Source organism: Sapajus apella, unplaced genomic scaffold, assembly GCF_009761245.1.
Source record: "Sapajus apella isolate SASKATOON/1434 unplaced genomic scaffold, GSC_monkey_1.0 scaffold10, whole genome shotgun sequence".
NCBI classification, from domain to species: domain Eukaryota; kingdom Metazoa; phylum Chordata; class Mammalia; order Primates; family Cebidae; genus Sapajus; species Sapajus apella.
The window spans coordinates 7,166,424-7,189,302 of NW_022436950.1; the positions used below are offsets into that span (position 1 = coordinate 7,166,424).

Here is a 22,879-nt window from a genome sequence, read left to right on the forward strand (position 1 = left end):
TGCTTTTACAACTGCATCATCTCTCATTTGTGAAAACGTTTAGAATTTTCTCATCTGTGAGGCCAGTTTCTGGTTAAGAGACATCCCTGTTGCTTCCAATTGCTCGCCCTTGAACAATCTGCCATGAGTCACTGGCTCCAGGATGATGCTGGAGTGAGTCACCTGCACCCAGGACACTCCCTACTGTGCAGCCAGATCCAGGGGCCAAACTCCTGCAGGGGAGATGGCTGGGTCAAATCGCATTTGCTTTTTTATTTTGACAGGCATTGCCAAACTGCCCCGTGGGGCTGGAATCCATGTAAACTCCCACCAGCAGGGACGGTGGCTGCCTGCTGTCCTCGGCTGCGCCAATTACTCTTTTGAGTTTTTGCCAATATAGCAAGTGAAAAAAGACATCTCATTGTGATTTGGATTTTCTTTCCTCTTACGAGGCACAGGGTTGAAAATCCTTTCACGAGATTTTAGGGGTGATTTGTATCGACTTTCCTGTGCGTTGTTTATATCCTTTGCTCATTTCAGCCACGTTCCAATTTTCCAAAGTTCAATCTCATATTGTTCAAAGCTCTACTTGCAGACTGTTTGGGGAGTGGCAAGCAGCTGGCCTGGAACCACCCTCCTCACCTCCCCTCCTCCCTTAGAGGTGGGGGAGGGAGCGGGGATCAGCCAGCCGAGGCACCTCTCCTGGGCCAGCAGCAGCCGTGGTAGGAGGCATCCCTCTGGGGCCTTTGAGGTTGTCATACACACACACACACACACACACACACGCACACGGGAGACCATCCTTCCCAGAGGAGTGGCCACATCTGCCTCTGGCCCCGGGGGCACCTGCCTGCTTGCAATCCCTTCTCCAGCTTGAGTCTCCCATTGCTTGGCCCAGTGGTCACCTGGACAGTCCCCATTTGGGTTCTAAGGACCCTAGGGGAACTCCAGGGTCTTCTTGTACGAGGGCTGCTCCAAAGACCATGGAGAACAAAGTTAAGGTTGAGGGGGCTCATTTCCTTCGAGGACACGCAAGCCACAATCCCTTTGAGCCCCACGGAACAAAGTCTTCCGGCAGGTCCTACCTCCGAAATCCTCCAGCCCAAAGCCAGCTCCATTCCCATGTGCAGTGTATTCCCAGATCTTGGCACCCTCTCCCAGGAGACTCTGGAATGGGCCTATGGGTTCCACAGCCCTGTGAGCATTCAGCTGGGAGCCTCTCCTTCCTACAGGGACCCCCAGGCCTTTCCAGGGCTTCTTTGGAGCTGGCTTCCTCTTTGCATGGGCTACAGCACCTCCAAAGGGCCAAGCTCCTCCCTTCTTCCTCCTCTTCTTTTATCTGAGAGTGGAGACTACCACAGGGGGCATGCCGCCCTCTGTGATCCCTCTTTGCCAGCAGACTCAAGCTGCAGCAGAAATTTGTTTGGCCTTAGCAGTAATTCCAGAACATCAGAAAAAGTCCTGCTCTGGCTGGGCATGGTGGCTCATGCCTGTAATCTCAGCACTTTGGGAGGTCAAGGCGGCTGGATCAGTTGAAGTCAGGAGTTCAAGACCAGCCTGGCCGACATGGTGAAACCTCGTGTCTACCAAAAACATAAAAAATTGGCCGTGTGTGGTGGTGCGTGCCTGTAATCCCAGCTACTCAGGAGGCTGAGGCAGGAGAATGGCTTGAACCCAGGAGGCAGTGGTTGCAGTAAGCCAAGATCATGCCACTGCACTCCAGCCTGGGCTACAGAGCGAGACTCTGTCTCAAAAAACAAAAAGAAAGAAAAAGTCTTACTCTGTAGCTTACATTGCCTCCGTCACTTGATTTATTCTTTCTTCCTGCTGTGTGTAATTTTTGCCTTTTGATTTATAAATGCTGTATATAACTTTTAAAGATATTTAATTGACAAATACGGAATATGTTCAAGGTATACAATGTGATGATATGATGGATATATACATGTGTAGTGATTATCACAATGAAATTAACACACCCATCACCACCCATGCTATATGTCAGATCCCCAGAACTTGCTCATCTTACATCTGAAAGGTTTTACCCTTTGACCCTCATCTTCCCATTCTCCCTCCCACCCCCCACCACCTTTGACAACCATTGTTCTCCTCTCTGCTTCTAAAAGTTTGACTTTTTAGATTCTGCATATAAGATCATGCAGTAATTGTCTTTCTGTATATGGCTTATTCACTTAACCACATGCAGAAAGCCCAACCGAGCTCATCCATTCCAAGCTCATCATGCTGCTGCAAATGGCAGGGATCACTTGAGGTAAGGAGCTTGAGACCAGCCTGGCCAATATGGTGAAACCCCACCTCTACTTAAAAAAAAAAAAAATTAGCCTGGCCTGGTGGCGAGCGTCTATAATCCCAGCTACTTGGGAGGCTGAGGCAAGAGAATTGCATGAACAGAGACGGTGCCGCTGGACTCCAGCTTGGGCGACAGAGCAAATCTCTGTTTCAAAAAAAGAAAGAAAGAAAGAAATGCAATCTCGTGCCCCACCTGGACTCGTGATTTAACGAGAGCCCAGTCTAGGAACCTCAGCTCTCCACGCCCACCGTGCCCCTCCCGACAGGCACTGCGCCTTCCTGCACTGCAGCTGGTGATTGCTACAGCTGAGCCTGCAACCAGCTCCCCGCAACTCCCCACCTCCGTGTCCCCATGTGTCCTGACCTCCCAGGCCACTGATTCACACACTGATTCATGCAGCCCAGGGCTGGGAGGTGTAATAGTCACCTCGGCTCCTGTGCCTGAAGCCGCATAACTAACACCGAGACAGCCGAATGGAGCCTCCTCCTGCCTCTGATTCTCCCAGGCCTGCCTTCAGCCCACACTTACAACAGCAGCTTTTGACCACATCACAGATCCCCCCAACAAATGAGTCAGATAGCTGCAGTGTGGCTCCTGCCGCACCATTTGCCAGCCATGTGACCTTGGCCAGATAATCACAGCTGTGAGAGTGGCAGCTGCCTCATCTATAAAGTGGTGGTGGGGGGGAGGTAATTATCACATTGACTCATGCAGAAGTTGTGAGGCTTGGCTAAGGTAACTCATCCATTCATCTATTGCTGTAAAAAGATGTTTACAGAGTGTGGCTGTGTGGCCGGCATCAGGGACAGCAGAGACCCAAACAGACCAAGTCCTGCCCTAAGGAAGTTTATTAAGGAGGGAATGTGGACAGACATAAAATGAAGCCGTGAGTCCCATGCCAGCAGGTGCTTGGGGGGTGTTCGTGCATGTATGCGTGAATGAATGAATGAATGCAAGTGCACCATGAGCCGCACCCTCCCTCAATCACCAAGCTATCCCCAGGCTCCTCCACCCTAAAGTCACCATGGGATAGAAAGCCATGGGTCTAAAGCTGCAGAGGAACTTAAGGGAACATCAGAAGATTGGGGTGGGGGAAGTTGCTGGGTTTTCCTGCAGTTAATGGCTATAGACGAATCAAAGCAATTATAAAAAGATTCCAGATGTAGAGCACATTTGCCTAAAATAGTCGATAATTGCAGCGGAATTAGGGTTGTTTTACAGATAGCTTTATGAGCTCTCCGTGTGCGTGTGTGTGTGTGTGTGTGTGTGTGTGTGTGTGTGTGTTTGTGTCTAATCATCTCAAATATGTTAAGATTTGGGAATGCTTCTTCTCAGTGTTTCATAGCCTCCTCATTTCAGGGAGAACAATCCCCCCAACTCTTATTGTACCATGCACATCCCTCTGAGGACTCTCTGAGCCTCCCTGGATTATGGAATTTGAGAATTAGAAGTCAAGAACACACACCCACCCCATGTTTTCTGGACAGGAAACTGAGGCTCTGACTCGCCTGATGTTAAGCCCGTGATTACAGGCAGCTGGAAATGGAGATTCAAACCCAGGTCCCCTGACTCCTGGCCCAGTGCCCGTGGCGGTTTACCATGTAGGCGTCCCCGCACCCCTGACACCGTACAGTACATGCTGGTGGTCAGCGCTGACACGGGCAATGTCCACTGAGCCACGAACGCAGCACAACAGCCTACAGAGCCAGACACCTAGCCTGGGTGGCATGGCGAAACCCCATCCCTACAAAAAATACAAGCACATACTTACCTGGCAGGGGAGATACCATGATCACGAAGGTGGTTTTCCCAGGGCAAAGCTTATCCATTGCACTCCAGATGTGCTGACCCCTGCAATTTCTCCAAATGTGGGAAACTTGGCTGCGTAATTTGTGGTAGTAGGAGACTGCGTTCGTGCTTTCCCCAATTGTTTTAAAAAATAAAATAAACACAAAAAATACAAGTATTAGACGGGCATGGCAGCACTTGCCTGTGGTCCCAGCTATTCAAGAGGCTGAGATGGTAGGATGGCTTGGGGCCAGGAGGTCAAGGTTGCTGTGAGCCATAGATGCACCCTCACTGCACCAATCCACTCCAGCAAGAGGGACAGACCACCAGCTCCACCTATAAGACAGGAAAGGGCAAACCAAGACTCTGGTGCTTGCCAGGGGCTGGGGGCATGGCAGGGACTGACCTTAGCAGGTACAAGGAGACTTTGAGGGGTGAGGGAGCTGTTCTGTTTCTTGGTGGTGGTGGTTACATACACTGAATGTGTTTGTCAAAACTAATAAAAAGAGTGAATTATACCTCAAGTTTTATTTTGTTTTGTTTCATTTTTGTTTTGTTTTTGAGATGGAGTCTCGCTCCGTCGCCCAGGCTGGCGTGCAGTGGTATGATCTCGGCTCACTGCAGCCTCGGCCTTCCAGGTTCAAGCGATTCTCCTGCCTCAGCCTTCCAAGCAGCTGGGATTACAGGCGCCTGCCACCACACCCGGCTACCTTTTTGTTTTGTTTTTGTATTTTTAGTAGAGACAGGGTTTCACCATGTTAGCCAGGCTGGTCTGGAACCCCTGACCTCAAATGATCCCCCTCACCTCAGCCTCCCAATTTGGTGGGATTACAGACGTGGGCCGCTGCACCTGGCCTCTCAAGTTTTTAAGATGCAGCCTAACATAATGATAGATGATGATGATGATAAGAATAATAACCTTGAAAGCCAAAAAAAGAAAAATTCCATGTTAGGATCACAACACAGAGGCCCCGGGGGTCCCCTGGTCAGAGCTGGAAGGTGCCTGTTAGTAAGTCAGTCTGGCCTGGGCTCAGGATTTCTGCCCACAGGCTTTTCTCCTGGGAGATTCCTCAACCCAACACTCCAAAATCAGCATGCTCTGACCCAAATCTAGCTTCACTCCTGCCTCCCAGACCAGGAGCAGCATTCCACCAGGCACCCAGGCCCGTTACAGCTGTGGGTCAGCTCCCTTAGCCACTGCTCCCAAAGCCACCACAAGGCACTGACCTGTGATTCCTTCCATTCCTCCCTGCAGCCCCGACCTGGTCAGGTACTCACCTGTGTGCCATCCCCCTCGGGACGGGCTCTGTGTCCCCACTACCCCGCCCTGTGCCTGCCTCCCTGGGATGCTGTGCCTCCTGCCCAGGACCTGCCAGGGCCCCTGGCCACCAACAGGGTTTGCTGGGTGAGCTTCTCAGTCAGTCCAGCAGTCAGAGGCCTCCACAGACTGGCACCAAAACACAATGAATTCCTACATCATCCACCCCACTGTCACCCCACGGAACCCCTGCCCATCACTGTCTAAAGGTCCAGCTCTTTGCTGAGAGCAACCTCAATACAAGAGCATGGGTGAGCTGGTAGGCACAGGGGGCGGGGAAAGAAGAGAGAAGGAGATGCCAGGGCAGGCAGGCCCCACTGAGCTCTAAAACCTCAACAGCCCCTCCAGACTCCGCCTGGACAGCTCCAGTGACAGGGACGTCAGCCCCCCAGGCAGCCCCTCCAGCTTTGGGGAGCTCAGACACTCGTGGGTCTCCGCCTTACATTGAGCTCGAGGCCATCCTTGTCTGTGGTCCTCATTCCCATTCCACCCCCAGGCCCCCAGAGGACAGCTGGGTGACAATGGTGACCTCATCCCTCTCGAGTCTCTGCCCATCCCTGCAACCAGTCTCCCAACCACAGCAAAGGCAGGGGTCGCCAATCATCTGGCCAGAATGGAAGCCTCTCTTTCCCTCTCTCTCTCTCCCTCTCTCCCTCTCTCCATCTCTCTCTCTCCCTCTCTCTCTCTCTCTCTCTCTGTCCTCTTGCTGGCTCAAGAATGGTTTCTCTCTTACTGTGACCTCATCCCTCAGTGACTCAGGTTAAGCTTGCTGTGAATGAAAATCACCCCATCTCACTGGAGCCGTGGGTTCTTTGCCACATATATGACAAGCGTCGTCCTCCCAGGCACTGCGGGAATGGTGTGTATTAATGGTCCAACCTAAGTGTGACCCCCCCAGCCACTGCACAGTCCTCTCTAGCCACCTGAAATAGCAGCGTTACTCTCAGCTGGGAGGGGCTTCACCCATCCCTTGGTGGAGAAAAAGGTCCTCTCATCCCATGAGACAGTGCACATCCAACTTCATGGATCAGGAAACGGAGGCCAGGACCAGAAGGGTCTGGCACTGCTGGGTCCCCCAGCTGACCGCAGTGGGGAAGGCACTGCCCAGGTCCCCATGTGCGCAGGTTGTGCCCCTGCATGTGGCGCAGCTGCTCTGGGGCAACCTCTGAGTACCTTAACGCTCATTTCTGCCTGGCCGATAATTTATTGGGAAGGTGGTTAATAGAACAGGACCAGCTCTGCAAGCAGGCGGGAAAGGAGGCGCCATCCCAGGCCAAGCCTTCTAACACAAACCTGTGTCGTAAGTAGCTGGTTCTAGGAACCAGGGTGGTCTTCAGTCCTCAAATCCCCCTACCCAGAAAGTCCTGATTCCGGTCTTAGGTTAAGAAGGCACTCTCTGCCTCCAGTAGGGGAAACCCAAACTCCTGACTGTTCTACCTGACTGCCTGCCCCAGATCAGTAGTGTGGGGCTGGCTGGTGGGTGGAGAAGAAGGGGTTTGGGAACTCACAGGGACTCCGGAGGAAGAGGCATGGGTGAGAGGAGGGGTGCAGCGGGAAAGGAGGCGTCTGAAGCCCAGCCCTCTGTGCTCCCCGTTTTACCAAGGAAAACACGGGCAAAAGCAGTGGCTCTTAAGCTTCCTTCAGTCTCTGACCTTTTTTTGTATTTTTACTTTTATTTTTATTTATTTATTTTTTTGAGATGGAGCCTCACTCTGTTGTCCAGGCTGGAGTGCAGTGGCCTGACCTCTACTCATGGCAACCTCCACCTCCCAGGCTCAAGCAATTCTCCTGCCTCAGCTTCCCAAGAAGCTGGGACTACAGGCCTGCGCCATCATGCCCAGCTAATTTTTGTATTTTTAGTAGAGATGGGGTTTCTCCATGTTGGCCAGGCTGGTCTTGATCTCCTGACCTCAAGTGATCCCCCCCACGGCCTCTTCCTTCCAAAGTGCTCGGATTGCATGTCGGCACTCGGCCAAGTCTCCAACCATTTTAAGAGCATGATAGAACCTCTGGACCTACAGCCCAGGAAAATGTCTATGCTCATACACAGCCTTGCACCCCCAAAACCTCCATGGAGCCTGTGGGACCCCAGGTTTTAAGCACTCAGATGGGTAGAGAACTGAGAAAAATTCCCAGCTTGGCTTCTCTGTCTAGCATGCTGTCCCACCAGCTTAGACCCCTCCAGAGGGTTTACACAGTCTCTCATCCCGAGCACCCCCACCCTAGAAGGAGGTCTGTGTGGGGAGGGAGTTGGGGTTTGTTCCTGTTGTAGCCCCCTTTTCCTATGAAAATTGTCCTAGTTCAGATGACATGTTATATGGTCTCCCCAGAGGGAGGTGACCATTCTGTTTCTCCAGCCCATGGCAGAGTGGCTGTGGGATGAGAAGACCTTATTTCCCACCAAGGACACATGTCATTCCATCAGAGAGGCCACTAATGCACCCACTAGACTTGGCCGCCAGCTGATGGCAAAGTTTGCCCTCTTGGGGTTCAAGCTTGCCCATGTCTAAACTTACCATTGTGAGACCTTGCACCAGCCGACAGTCCTTTCTCATCTTCTGAGACTTTCTTTCTGAGACTTTCTTTCTTTTTTTTTTGCTCTGTCGCCCAGGCTGGAGTGCAATGGCACGATCTCCGCTTACCGCCACCTCTGCCTCCTGGGTTCAAGCAATTCTCTGCCCCAGCCTCCCAAGTAGCTGGGACTACAGGCACCCACCACCATGCCCAGCTAATTTTTTTGTATTTTTAGTGGAGATAGTGTTTCACCATCTTGGTGAGGCTGCTCTTGAACTCCTGACCTCATGATCAACCCACCTCAGCCTCCCAAAGTGCTGAGATTACAAGCGTGAGCCACTGCGACTGGCCTCTGAGACTTTCTTTTCCTGTCTGTACATTTATGGTCCCTCTTAATGCTTTCCTGGAATTCCCTCACTATTTCTGCTACTCTTTTTCTCTTGAATTATTTAAGAAGTGTTTACTTGAATGTAGTTTTGCAAGCCACTTTAAACATTTCCCCCTAAAAGTGCATCCTATGAATAATATAAACACACCACAGTTATAAAATGATACATGAATGCCTCCAAATTGTAGAGATTAAGTGTAATTTTCAGTGGTAAAGACATGGATGCCAGGATGTGCAGATTAGCCCACATTTCATCGAATTAGAATGAGAGTGAAACTCCACAGTCTGAATAGAATACTTTGCCTCATGACTCTAACTGAAAATTGTTCTCTTTCTATTCTAAAGCACTCAAAACCAGTGAGGCTTGGGAAAGTCACTGACCTCCAGTTGTTCTGCTGAGAAACAGCTGGCTCTATTTCCATGGAGACCAAGGAATCTAAAGATGTGAAAAAGACCCAGAGGAAATCAGCAAGTGATCAGCGGAACATTGACAATGAAGCAGCCAAGGTGAAACCTGAGTTACCCTTAGAAAAAGAAGAGACTTCTCAAGCTGACCAGGAGATCCAAGGCAAAGAGCTTCATCGCCACATCCCAATTCAGAGAAATTCCATCTTCAACCGCTCCATAAGACGCAGAAGCAAAACCAAGGCCAGAGACACCCCCGAACGGAACACCAGCTGCCTGGCAGGTCAGTGTCAGGGACAGCTGTCACGGCTGTTCTCGTATATCGGTTGGAGTCACCAGGGTTGAAAGGTCCTCATTAAATGAGAAAGAATAACTGGGGTTGAAAATTTGGGAGGCAGAGGCAGGGGAATCCCTTGAACCCAGGAGATGGAGGTTGCAGTGACCCCAGATAGCACCACTGCACTCTAGCCTGGCAACAGAGCAAGACTCTGTCTCTAAATAAATAAATAAATAAATAAAAGAAAATAAAAAAATAAAATTACGAAGGATAGGCCGGGCACGGTGGCTCATCCCAGCACTTTGGGAGGCCGAGGCGGGTGGATCACCTGAGCTTGGGAGTTCGAGACTAGCCTGACCAACATAGAGAAACTCCATCTCTACAAAAATACAAAATTAGCCAGATGAGGTGGTGCATGCCTGTAGTCCCAGCTACTCAGGAGGCTGGGGCAGGGGAATCGCTTGAACCCAGGAAGCAGAGGTTTTGGTGAGCCTAGATTGTGTCATTGCACTCCAACCTGGGTGACAAGAGTGAAATTCAGTCTCCAAAAAAAAAAAAAAAAAAGAAAGAAAAAGAAAAAGAAAAGAAAAGAAAGAAAGAATAAAATAAAATTACCAAAGACATGTTCAACAGGGTAGCACATTTTAAAAGCATTATCTAAAGAATCCAAATTCCTCCACTATGATGTCGTGTGTGCTTAGGAGAAAGTGTTGACCCAAATTATACAATTAGACAGGCTTCTATTGAAAAACGATTTCTTGTTCTGGAACTTAACAAAGCACACCCCCACCCACTGTACATGCCTTCTAGGAAGGAGACTTTGAGTCATCCAAATTAGGGGGTCATCTGGGAACATGAATTTTCTCGGTGGTGAGGTTCTGTCCGTTCTCTCAATGTCACTGCCATGGCCAGAGCTTCTGCTGCCCGGAAAAAAAATGAGATTACAACCTTGGGAATAGATTTGTAACAAGACTTCTTAATCTTTTAGGCCAGTGCCTAGCACATTTTATCTGCTCAAAATATACATGTTGAGCAGAATAAAGTTCAGAAAACTTTACAAATGGGGTGTTGGTGCTACAGACTCTTTTCCCTGTGACATGCTCCTGTAGCTGACGGGCAGCCTGTAGGGCGTGCAGAATGTGTGACAGTTTCCCAGCCCTGGGGGCACAGCAACTGCCACCAGACTATATGTATCCTGAGTGTGCCAGAGTGGCAGTCCCTCTTAAATCCAGAGACTTCATCAAGCCATTCAAGAACATTCATCAAATCCTGTATTCGGTAGCTGTTTGCTACAAGTTAAACTCCCCTCAAAATACAGAGACCTAAAACAACAATATTTGTTATTTCTCATGATTCTGGGGGCTGGTTGAGTGGTTCCTGTGTCTGGGCCAGTTTGCATAACCTCTGCAGTCAGCTGGTGGCTCTTCTGGGCTTGGGTGGTGGAGGACAGCCTCAGTCATCCCTCTGGTGGTCTGTGAGCTGGGACTGCTGGCCTCTGCTCCACGTGGTCTCTCATCCGCCAGCAGACTGGCCCAGGCTTATGCACGTGGTAGTCGGGTTCTGAGAAAGCAAGAGCAGAAGCTGCCCGGCCTCTGGAGGCCTAGACTCACACCTTGCATAGTCCCCTGCACCATGTTCTATCGGTCAAACCAGCCCACAGGGCCAGACCAGACCAAAGGGGTTGGGAAAAATGACTTCATCACTCCACGGTGGAACGGTGGTAGAATTTGTGGCTGTTGCTGTCCACCACAAACATTAACAAGATCATGTATCAAGCACTGAGTTAAGCCAGAAAAATATGATGATTGAAATACTATTGTCATGGAAGCTCAACTTTTCCGTATGTTTGAAATTTCTCATGTGCTAAAAGCTAAAAGCACACTCTCACACAAGGAAACTGGAGTCTCTGCCGTTGAGGAACCCACAATATTGTAATGTCATTGTACTGCAAGCCATGTGTCAAAGTTTACAGGAGAGATAAAGGCAAAGCACTATACCCTCCTGTTGGGGTTAGGAAAAGACTTCCCAAAGATGATATTTTAGATGAGTCTTAAAAAATTGGTAAGGACTGCTCGGTGCAGTGGCTCATGCCTGTAATTTTAGCACTTTGGGAGGCTGAGGTAGGTGGATCACCTGAGGTCAGGGGTTTGAGACCAGCCTGGCCATCATGACGAAACTCCGTCTCTACTAAAAATACAAAAATTAGCCTTGCATAGTGGTGCATGCCTGTAATCCCAGCTATTTAGGTGGCTGAGGCAGGAAAATTCCTTTAACCTGGGAGGCAGAGGTTGCAGTGAGCCAAAACCACACCACTGCACTCCAGCCTGGGTGACAGAGTGAGACTCCATCTCAAAAAAAAAGGCAAGGTAACGACATGGCTGGGGAGAGAGGGGAGTGAACGTGGTTGACTTCATGCAGGTACCCAATGGCTGTGCTAGGCAGGCATTTCAAGGGTATTCTTACCATACCCATTTTACAGATCAAAAATAACAACTGAGGTCCACAGAGATTGAACCATTTACCCAGAATACACAGCTATTGTGTGGTACAGATTGAGCTGGATTGATCTTCTGGCTCCAAAGTCCCTGTGGATGAAGAAGGGGGTTACAGCAGTGCCATCCAACAGGAATGCACTGCAAGCCACGTACATCATCTTAAATTTTCCAGTGGCCACATTTAAAAAGTACAAATAAGGGGGTGAAATTTATTCTAACAATGTATTTTATTAACCCAGCAAGATGCAAAAAGTACCATTTTATCCTGTAGTTAATAATCGATATAAACATTATCAATACATTCTTTTTTTTGCACGAAGTCTTTGAAATCTGTTGAGTATTTTATATCTGCAGCCCCTCTGAATTCGCATGCCAACTTTTCATTGGAAATACTTGATCTGGATTTAGACTGCATAAAATGTACAGTCAGAAAAGCGGATTTACATACCCAAATCGATCCAAATATCCTTAAAAGTTTCCCAACAACTGAATCAATATAAGTTTGTACTTTTAAATTTAAATTTCATTAAATAAAATGAAAAATTCACCTCCTCGGTCACATTTGCCAGCCACATTTCAAGTGCACAGTAGCCACACGTGGCTAGCGGCCACCCTGTTGGACAGGGCAGACTAGAGCAGCGCATGCAGAAAGAAAAGCAGCTGCACCCGCCAAGGTTGGGGGTCAGGGAGGTCTTTTGGAGGTGCAGGAAAAGGAAGTGTAGGGCTGTGTCTGGGATGAAGCTGGGAAGGGAAACAGGGCCGCTAGAGAAAGAGCCTGAGTTTGCGACCTCCCCAAGCCGAGCCAAGGATGCTGACACCAGTACAGACAGATCAGTGCCATCCCCAGACGTGACCTTTATATCCAGCCGTAAACATTCTCCTCAGATTTGCAGGGGTTTTTTTGTTTATTTGTTTGTTTGTTTGAGTCGGAGTCTCACTCTGTTGCCCAGGCTGGAGTGCAGTGGTGCGATCTCAGCTCACTGCAGCCTCTGCTTCCTGGTTTCAAGCGATTTTCCTGCCTCAGCCTCCCAAGTAACTGGGACCACAGGTGCCTGTCACCATGTCTGGCTAATTCTTGTATTTTTAGTAGAGACAGTTTCACCATATTGGCCAGGGTGGTTTCGAACTCCTGACCTTAAGTGATCTGCCTACCTCAGCCTCCCAAAGTGCTGGGATTATAGGTGTGAGCCACCACACCTGGCCTGGCAGTTTTATTTTTACAGTGACTCCTTCATGTCACCTGGAGCAAATTCTGTTGACTGCTCAGCGCTTCTTAATCCAAGGAGAAAGTGTCCTGTTTGACCTCAATGGTGAGAAAGAGCATGGGGTGGGGGCTGGGGAAGAGAAGGAGCAGACAAAATCAGCCACCGGGTCACAGGCTTTTCTGCTCCACTCCCCAACCACCTGGAAACTCATGACTTGCAGTCACGGTGTGTGATTTGGGTCTGGAAGGTGTGGGCTGTTCACTGTTTTATCTGCAAAATAAGTACCCTTTCAAAATCATAGCAGAGAGTTGCCTAAAAATCCCACCCTGGAATAAGCAGATTGTCTACGGGAGGGAAACTTGACTTATTATTTAATATTCATTAGGACCCGGGAACTGTTAGATGCTTAAAAAAAAATCAAGATGCCAATGATTTTTATCCAGTAGAAATAACACCAATAGTTATGGCTTTATTGCCCTCTAAGGCATTAGTCAGGTTGGGTTCTTATTTCCAATATCTTTTTTCCACTATGTATGTATGTATGTATGTATGTATGTTTATGCATATGTAAATGTATATGAAGTTGCTTATATCATAATTTTAATTTTCTCTTTTTTTTTTCACCCAGGCTGGAGTGTAGTGGTGTGATCTCGGCTCACTGCAACCTCTGCCTCTGGGGTTCAAGCAATTCTCCTGCCTCAGCCTCCCAAGTAGCTGGAATTATGGGCACCCGCCACCACCCTCAGCTGATTTTTGTATTTTTAGTAGAGATGGGGTTTCACCATGTCGGCCAGGCTGGTTTTGATCTCCTGACCTCAGGTGATTCATCCGCCTCAGCCTCCCAAAGTGCTAGGATCACAGGTGTGAGCCACTGCGCCAGGCCCATAATTATAACTTTCATAGGGATGGCAACCCAGGCTATGAAGCTCCCTTCAGGGAGTGAGGTGTGGACACCCCTTCCCACTCCACTTTCTTCACCTTCCAGCCTGACTGCTGCTACTGTCCCAGGCTTACAAGAATTGCCTGAAAAGGGGCGATCTGTATCTTCTAACTTGCTCCTTTTCTGAAATGTCACAGATTCACAGGACAATGGAAAATCTGTAAATGAGCCCCTGACCTTGAATATCCCCGGGAGCAGAATGCCTCCTTGGAGAACAGCAATGCAGACAGGAACCCAGAAAATGAGGTAAGAGGTGGCAGCTCATGAAGAAGGCATCCAGGAAAGACGCATTGGGGACATTGCTGCAAAGACGTGATGGGGTTACAAGGGCGTTATGTTATTTAAAAAAAGAGTGCCTTTTGGTTGCCCATTCTGAAATGAAACAACAACAAAATGAAACAACAACAACTCCACAATTTCAAAAAAATATATAGTTTTGTACAGTAATTTAAAAAAAAATTTGGGGGGCAGAGATAGGGTCTTGCCTATGGGCTCAAAGGATCCTCCAGCCTCAGCCTCGCAAAGAGCTGAGATTACAGGTGCAAGTAACAAAAAAACTATTTTCACTCCCCTGTCACAAAACTAGGAAACTTTAGATACTACGTAGATCAAGAAATAGAATAGAAAAATCACGGCCAGGCGTGGTGGCTCACACTTCTATTCTCAGCACTCTGGGAGGCCGAGGCAGGCAGATTACTTGAGGCCAGGAATTCAAGACCAGCCTGGCTAACATGGTGAAATCCCATCTCTACTGAAAATACAAAAAAAAAAAAAAAAAAAAAAAAAAAAAAAAAACTAGCCAGGTGTGGTGGTGCTCGCCTGTAATCCCAGCTACTCAGGAGGCTGAGGCAGGAGAATCACTTGAACCTGGGATGTGGAGGTTGCAGTGAGCCGAGATCAAGCCACTGATCTGGGTGATGGAGGAGACTCTGTCTCAAAAAAAATGAAGAAAGCGAGGGAGGGACGGAGAGAAAGATAAATCACTTTATCTTGGCCAGGCACAGTGGCTTGAAGCCTGTAATCCCAAATTTTGGCAGGCTGAGGCCAGAGGATGTTTAAGCTCAGGAGTCTGAGACCAGCCTGGTTAATATAGCAAGACAGAGCGGTTTTATTATGTCATAAATGTGGTTCAAGTCTTTTTTCTATATGTTTATGTATACTTTCTTTTCATAAAATAAGCTCTTACTATAAAATATTCTCTTATGACTGGACTGTGATTTATTAATTGTGCTCCTATTGTTGGGTTTGGGGTATTGTATCAGTCAGTACTGAATTCAGCTGCTTATTTTAAAGAAGAGCACAGCTTAACAGGGCAGAGATCTATTTGGCTCTTGTGTGAGAGAAACCTGGGGGGTCACGACCCCAGCTCCTTCATGCCTGCATGGATCCAGGCTCCTTCTAGCTTTCTAATCTGTCATCTGTCAAGGTGACTGCCAGAGCAGCCATCACAGCCACCGTTCAGGTGGGGGGAAAGAGAAAAGCCAGCAGGGGAAGGGCACAGCGGCAGCCAGGTCTGCCCTGCTCTTAAGGAGATTGCCTGAAGTCCACCCAGCCATTGCTGCGATATCTTATTGGCCAAAACTGGATCACATGGCCACCTCCACCAGCAAGGGAGGCCGGGAAATGGGTGTGTCATTTAAAAGCCAGGTCTGGGCCGGGCATGGTGGCTTATGCCTATAATCCAGCACGTTAGAAGGCTGAGACAGGTGGATCACTTGGGGTCAGGAGTTCAAGACTAGCCTATCCAACATGGTGAAACCCCATCTCTACTAAAAAATACAAAAATTAGCCGGGTGTGGTGGCACATACCTGTAATCCCAGCTACTTGAGAGGCTGAGGCAGGAGAATTCCTTGAATCTAGAAGGTGGAGGTTGCAGTAAGCCAAGCTCACCATTGCACTCCAGCCTGGGGGACAGAGTGAGACTCCATCTCAATAAATAAAATAAAATAAAAGCCAGGTCTGGGCCGAGCATGGTGGCTCATGCCTGTAATCCCAGCACTTTGGGAGGCGAGACAGGCAGATCACCTGAGGTTGGGAGTTTGAGACCAGCCTGACCAATGTGGAGAAACTCCATCTCTACTAAAAATACAAAATTAGCCAGGTGTGGTGGCACATGTCTGTAATCCCAGCTACTCTGGAGGCTGAGGCAGGAGAATCGCTTGAACCCAGGAGGCAGAGTTTGCAGTGAGCTGAGATTGCGCCATTGCACTCCAGCCTGGGCAACAAGAGCAAAACCTCATCTCAGGAAAAAAAAAAAAAAAAAAAAAAGCCAGATCTGTTTCTGTCCTCAGTAAATGGGTTCCATCAATGAGGAAGAAGGGGAGAGTGGATAAACGGGAGGCACAAGCAAGCTCTGACCCAAGGCAGTTTCAAATTTTTGCTGTTTTATAAGTCACACTATGATAAGTATCATTGTGGCAAAACCTAATGGCCAGCCCTCGTTGTTTCTTTAAGCTAAATTCCTAGAAGCTTCACAATCTGTGCAAATCCTTGGATGGCTACAGGGAAACCATATCCCTATATCTGCACTGGGGAATTGGGAACCAGGCAACTCACCAGAATCCCAGGACAAGATGGGGAGGCAATGTTTCCTTCCTGAGGTTGCTTTGCCCATTGATCATTGGACACATACACACACACACACACACACACACACACACACACACACACATATACACACACATACACACACACATACACACACACCCATTTTACTTGCATGTAATTGGATATTATGAGTGTATTAGGCTGTTCTTGCATTGCTGTAAAGAAATACCTGAAGCTGGGTAATTTCTAAGAAAAGAGGCTTGCACTTTGGGAGGAAGAGGCGGGAGGATTGCATGAGGTCAGGAGTTCAAGACCAGCCTGGCCAATATGGCAAAACCCCGTCTCTACTAAAAATACAAAAATTAGCCAGACATGGTAGAATACACTTGTAAAAACAGCTACTTGGGAGGCTAAGGCACGAGAACTGCTTGAATCCAGAAGGCAGAGGTTTCAGTGAGCTGAGATGATGCCACTGCCCTCCAGCCCGGGCGACAGAGTGAGACTCTGTCTCACTAATAATAATAATAATAAAGAAAAGAGGTTTGACTGGCTCACAGCTCTGCAGGCTATACAGGAAATATGGCAGCATCTGCTTCTGGGGAGGCAGCAGGAAGCTTCCAGTCATGGTGGATGGCAAAAGGAGAGCAGGTGTCTTGCGTGGCAGGAGCAAGGGAGTAGGGTGAGAGGTGCCACACACTTTTAAACAGCGCAAAGACATGAGGGATCCACCCCCTGATCCAAACACTTCCCACCAGGCCCCACCTCAAGCACTGGGGATTACATTTCAACATGGGATTTGGGTGGGGACAGAAACACGAACTATACCAACGGGCAGTCATTTCCTGCTGTCTCTGATGTGCCTTAAGCCCCAAGAGCCATGGGACACAGCAGAGACAGTGACGCCACCTTAGCTCCCCAGCCTTGGAGGGTATCAAAAGGACTGAGAGTAAAAGTAACTGACAACCAGGACCCAAGGCCAGAGCAAGAGTCCAAGGGGCCAAGAAGGGGTCCTGGGAGTGGGGAGAGAAGAGGCCTCAGGGCAGTGGCTACCAGCCAAGTGGTATATAAAAATGCCTTAACACAAATCCATCTGCATTTTAACACTAGATGAAAGGGAGAGTGTCAGGTCTGGCTACTGGGTTTTGTCTGGGGGGAGTTGTCAGGGTGCTGTGAATTTCCTACCCTTCCCCATGGGATCCTTTCCCCTTAAGTCAAATGAGGAGGACTTCAAGGAATCCACCTGGAAATCTCTGGAATCTGGGGGACAGGACCCTGGCTCACACTTGAAAGCATCTAGAGCTGAACTGGCTGAAGCAGCCTGCAAGGGGAGGAGGGCCAGGGCTGGGCAGGGATGGGGGAAGCATCTATACCAAAGGCAAGGCAGAAGTGTGTGACTTCTCAGAGCCAAGCCTGGGTCTTGAGGAAGACAGCCAGCTGTTAATTGATTTGAAAAGGAGCCTACACAAGAGCACTTCCTGCTGGAGTCCCGGCCTAAGAGCTCTGCACATGCCAAGGAATTGAAGTCAGAGACCTCCCGGGAGGTATCTCTAAGGAGCCCAAACAGCAGCTATGGGGTGGGGAGAAGATGGAGCAAGAGGTAGGGGCTTTGGTTGTGGTAGGGTCTGCACCTGGAGAGGGAGAAGCAGAAAATCGCTTTGGACTACTCTCTTTAATACCCAGCAGAAGAGACCATTTGGTCATAACTTGCAAGTGGCTGGCAAAGCTTTGCACGTGTCCTGCCTGAGGTTTCATAGAAGGCCCAGGCAGGTGGTGCCAATCTACAGAGCTGGCCGAAGTGGGGAATCTAGAGGAAGAAGTGAGCGCCTTCCTGTTTGTACCCCACCAAGTCCAGCTTACCCATGAACCTGCGCCCCCTCCTGTCTTGTGGCTTAGTGAACACAGTGGCTTTGGCGAGCACATTGATGTTGACTGCCTCCAAAGCAGGACCCGCCAGCTCCACTGTGCCATGCGTTGCTATTACATTCTCTGAGCTGGATCTCCATGGCGAGGCAAGTCATCGTGCACCTGCTGTGGGGACATTTTCTAGACAAAAGCCTCAGATGGGCTGTCAGGTTCTGAGGGCTTTGAGTTACTGCTTTTAAAGGTCAAGTCCAAAATAGGTATTTCTCCTGGGCTCGCTACATGGACCGTGGATGAGCCCCGCCATCTCCGCTTGCCTGATGTGAGACGCCTGGGGTCCTCACTCATTCTCTGTCTTGTTTGCTCCCAGTTTGACTCGCCCCACAGCATTCTGAGCCAGGTCTGTCACTCGCATAACTGAATCCCTGCTCTTGCCCACATCCCTGTGTCACTGTCTTCTTATAGGGAGTCTCTCATGCAAAGTGTTGCGGCTGACTCAGCATCTCTTGTTCAGTTTCCACAGTCACCTTCCAGATGTTTTTATCCATTCCTGTTGAAGTCCATTTTGCTCTCATACAGGGCAATCACTCTCTGTCTGCAAGCTCGATTTGTGCATAGAAAGGCAGGTTTCGTGATCTAAATTTAGCAGAGGAAAAACACCAACAGCAACAGCAGCAATAAAAACCCCCACGTGGCTCAAAGACTGGTAACAATTAAAGAGAGGCGACAGCTCTTAGCTCGGAAAAGCCCCAAATATTTTATCTCCCTGTTTTTTTTTTTTTTGTAATTGTCGGTGTCGTTAGTGTTTTCATAAAGGTGATTTAACTCATGCTTTATCGAAGGTCATCTTACATTACAATATAATGCTCAGATCTTGGGTCTACAGCTTGATGAACTTTTACACAAGTACTACAACTCTCTGACCATCAACTGGACCAAGATAGAGAACATTTCCATTGCCCCAAGAGGGCCCCTCAGGGCCCTTTTTCAAGTCAATATCCAACGCTCAGACATAACCATCTTCTAACTTCTATCACCATCAGACTAGTTCTTGAACTTCATATAAATGGGATCACAGAGTGTGTACTCTACGGTGTCTGACTTCCATTGCTCAAGGTAATATTTTTGAAATTCATCAATATATGTGTACCGGATTGTTCTTTTTTTTTTTTTTTTGAGACAGAGTCTCATTCTGTTGCCCAGGCCAGAGTGCAGTGGCGCAATCTCAGCTCGCTGCAACTTCCGCCTCCCAGGTTCAAGTGATTCTCCTGCCTCCCAAGTAGCTGGGATTATAGGCGCCCATCACTATGCTCGGCTAATTTTTGTATTTTTAGTGGGATGGGTGTTTCACCATATTGGCCACACTGGTCTCGAACTCCTGACCTCAAGTAATCTGCGTGCCTCGACCTCCCAAAGCGCTGGAATTACAGACGTGAGCCACCACACCTGGCCCAGTTTCTCGTCTTTTAATGCGCAGAAGTTTTTAATTTTGATGAAGACTAAGTCAGCAATTTTTTTGTTTGTCCTTTTCTATCCTGAGAAATATTTGACTATCTCAAAGTCATAAAGATACTCTGCTACGTTTTCTTACAGAAGTTTTAGACTCTTCACTTTCACATTTGGGTCTGTAGTCCATATAGATCTCTAGTTGCTCTAGCACTGTTTATTGAGAAAGTCTTCTGTTCCCTCAATGAATTGCATTGCTACTTTTTTTCAAAAGTCTAATGACTGCAGACGCATGGGTCTATTTCTGAGCTTTTTTATGCCACTACCACAGTGTCTTAAACGCTGTTGCTTTATGCTTAATCTTAAAATCTGGTATTGTAAGCTCTCCTACTTTGTTCTTTTTAAATATAGTCCTATTTCAAATCTTTTGCATTTCCATACAAATTTTGGAATCAGTTTGTCAATTTCTACCAAAAAAAGTCTGCTAGAATTTCAGTTGAAATTTCATTGTCTCTACAGATAAATGTCGGGTTTAATCCGTATGTTAACTAGCTTGATTTAGTCATTCCACAAGGTATATATATATTTCAAAACAACATATTGTATGCAATATATAAAATTTTTGTCAATTTTTTTTTAATTACGGGATCATTGACACTTGAATCTTGGCAACTCAAATTGTTCAAACTATGAACACATCCTAATCTTTCATTTGTTTAGATATTTTTAAAATTAATCTAGCAATGATTTGTAGTTTTTAATGTAAAGGTTTTACACATATTTTAAATAAACTTGTTCCTAGGTATTTCATGTTTTTTATCCTATTTTAAATGCCAGTGTTTTCTAATTTCATTTTTCAATCATTTCTTGGTAGTATGTAAAAATAAAATTAATTTTTGCATGTTCACCTAGTATCCTGTGATCTTAATAAATTCACTTATTCGTTCTTTTTGAGATAGAGTCTCACTCTCTTACCCAAGCTGGGGTGCTGTGGGGCCATCTCCGCTCACTGCAACCTCCGCCTCCCGGGTTCAAGTGATTCTCCTTCCTCAGCCTCCCAAGTAGCTGGGATTATAGGTGCCCACCACCACACCTGGCTAATTTTTGTTGTTATTGTTGTTGCTATTGTATTTTTAGTCGAGACAGGGTTTCACCATGTTGACCAGGCTGGTATTGAACTCCTGACCTCAAGTGATCCACCCACCTCAGCCTCCCAAAGTTCTGGGATTATAGGCGTGAGCCGCTGCGCCCAACCACATTTCTTTCTTTTCAATTGTCATGCCTTCTATGTGTTTCTCTTGGCTTACTGCATTGGCAAGGACTTCAGCCATAATGCTGAATAGAAGTGGTGACAGTAAGCATCCTTGTCTTATTTCCTGGCCAAGGCTGCTTTGATGACAAAGATCAAAGCCTACTCAAATTTGCTCAAGTGGAAGAGGAATATTGTAAAGATGCTGGAATCCCAGAGACTCCAGGTAGAAGAGATGAAGCCCATGTTTCCATCTTTACGAGAATGAAGAAGCCATCCGAAACTACAAGCCCTTTATCCTTTTCTCATGGGCCATGAGGCTCACTCCTCCCTGTTTCTCTCTGAGGAGTGCTCAGTTACCCTGCTTCTCTGCTTTTCAGCTTGGACTTGATGCGAACGGCAGCCATTGTCACAGTGACCTTTCATCTCAGCTGGCCACAAAGCCAATGGGGACTCTTTTTTGTGTCTCTTAGAAAAAAGGAATTTCTAAGGGAAATAATCTCGTTGACCATCCTTGGGTCAGGTGTTTATCTCTGGGTCAAACAGCTAAAAGGGCAGGGGGCACGATTATGGGGCCATTCCCACCTCATCAGTGGGAGCTGTGCTTGGGAGAATTTTTAAATATGTGAAGGTGTGCCAGGCAAGCCCAAACATGTATAGTGTAGTTAGAGTTGGGTCTCACACGCAAGAGAATGCCGAAAGGGGCTTGGGTGAGGTACGCAGCAGAGAATGGAGGTAAGAACAGCAGGGACAAGAGGCAGTAGATTAAAGACTTAGAGTCTTCAGAAGCCCGGAATGGACCCAAGAACCAGTCCTTCAGTTTTCAAGCTGTGGGGTGGTGCTGACCTGGGACATGGGGTGTTCTTGGTAATCAGTGCCCATCCTCAGTTCATCCAAGGCTGCTTTGCAAGTCCTCTTCAGTACACCAGCCAGCAGTGAGTCGTGGTGAGCTGGGCAGCACAGCAGGAGGAAGCATAATCACTGTAGAAAGACGTTTTGTAAAAAGGGGCACAGGCAGCCAACGCACATACAGCAAGTGCCTTTACACTCACTGTCTTATTACATTCTCTCACCACTATCCCCACATGTTTTTTGAGATGAAGTTTCGCTCTTGTTGCCCAGGTTGGAGTGTGATGATGTGATTTCAGCTCACTGCAACCTCTGTCTCCCAGATTGAAGGGATTCTCTTGCCTCAGCCTCCCAAGTAGCTGGGATTACAGCCAGGCATGTGCCACCACACCCAGCTAATTTTGTGTTTTTAGTGAGACGGGGCTTCACCAAGTTGGCCAGGCTGGTCTCAAACTCCCGACCTTAGGTGATCCACCCACCTCGGCCTCCCAAAATGCTGGGATTACAGGCATAAGCCACTGCTCCGGGCCTAGACTCAACACAATTTGGTGCCTCGTCTAAGGTTGCACAGCTACCTAGTGACACAGCCAGACCGTGAACCCAGGGGCTCTGACTCCACACCCATGACCTCCCCTTTCCAGGCTGCCTGTGAGGTATGGCCAGGGAAATCACAGCTGTGAGAAGGAGGGTGTTCCTATTAACCTGCCCACAGGGGGCAAACCCCTAGTACATCACTGAATCGGTCCCTTGGGGTCCTCTCAAGTTCAGATGTTGTGCTGGGACCTTATTCATATAGGTACAAGGTCACAAATCAGGATTCTAGTCCCAGAAATCATTTCATATCACAAAAGTGCCACACCGCTAAATATATGTATAAGAATAAACTCTAATATGTGCTTTTATAAGTTGATATTTAGTATACAAAATTAAGCTACATCTAAAATACATGGGGCAATTTTTCTGCATAAACTAAGCAAGCATCAGCCTTGTGGAAACATTAGCTCACTGGGTTTCCTCTTTTCCTGGCGATGGCCTGAGGGAACCGCAGGAGCACATTGCTCCAAGAATGGTCAGGCTGCATTAAACACAGGAGTCACCTCCAAAGCCAACACTCAGCAGGGACAGCCCGGGACAGCCCCACTAAGTGTTAACAGCTCTGTTCTAGCTGGTTGGTGCCATACCTGGTTGTTAAACATTGTGACTATCATCTATGGATTCACCTAAAAAATGGCCTTTTTTTTTTTTTTTTTTTTTTTTGAGACGGAGTTTCACTTATGTTACCTAGGCTGGAGTGCAATGGCGCGATC

The 22,879-nt window shown here is 47.8% G+C and overlaps 1 protein-coding gene and 1 non-coding gene across 3 annotated transcripts in view; both read left to right on the forward strand.

The window, feature by feature from the left end:
- The window catches only part of LOC116551634 (ephexin-1-like), a 39,478-nt gene extending 25,533 nt beyond the window's left edge, over positions 1-13,945 (forward strand). The window contains exons 1-3 of one of the 2 annotated variants that reach the window (XM_032277886.1): positions 2,989-3,176; positions 8,644-8,986; positions 13,758-13,945. In XM_032277886.1, the coding sequence (XP_032133777.1) occupies positions 8,719-8,986; positions 13,758-13,870 (381 nt within the window). In that variant the 5' untranslated portion in view covers positions 2,989-3,176; positions 8,644-8,718 and the 3' untranslated portion in view covers positions 13,871-13,945. Of the gene's footprint in view, positions 1-2,988; positions 3,177-8,643; positions 8,987-13,757 lie in introns of those variants that run through there. The other variant, XM_032277888.1, reaches the window with a different exon arrangement.
- Positions 4,054-4,217, forward strand: LOC116552074. The gene has a single exon (XR_004269199.1). It is a non-coding gene; the product is annotated as a U1 spliceosomal RNA (small nuclear RNA).
- Positions 13,946-22,879: the final 8,934 nt, after the last annotated feature.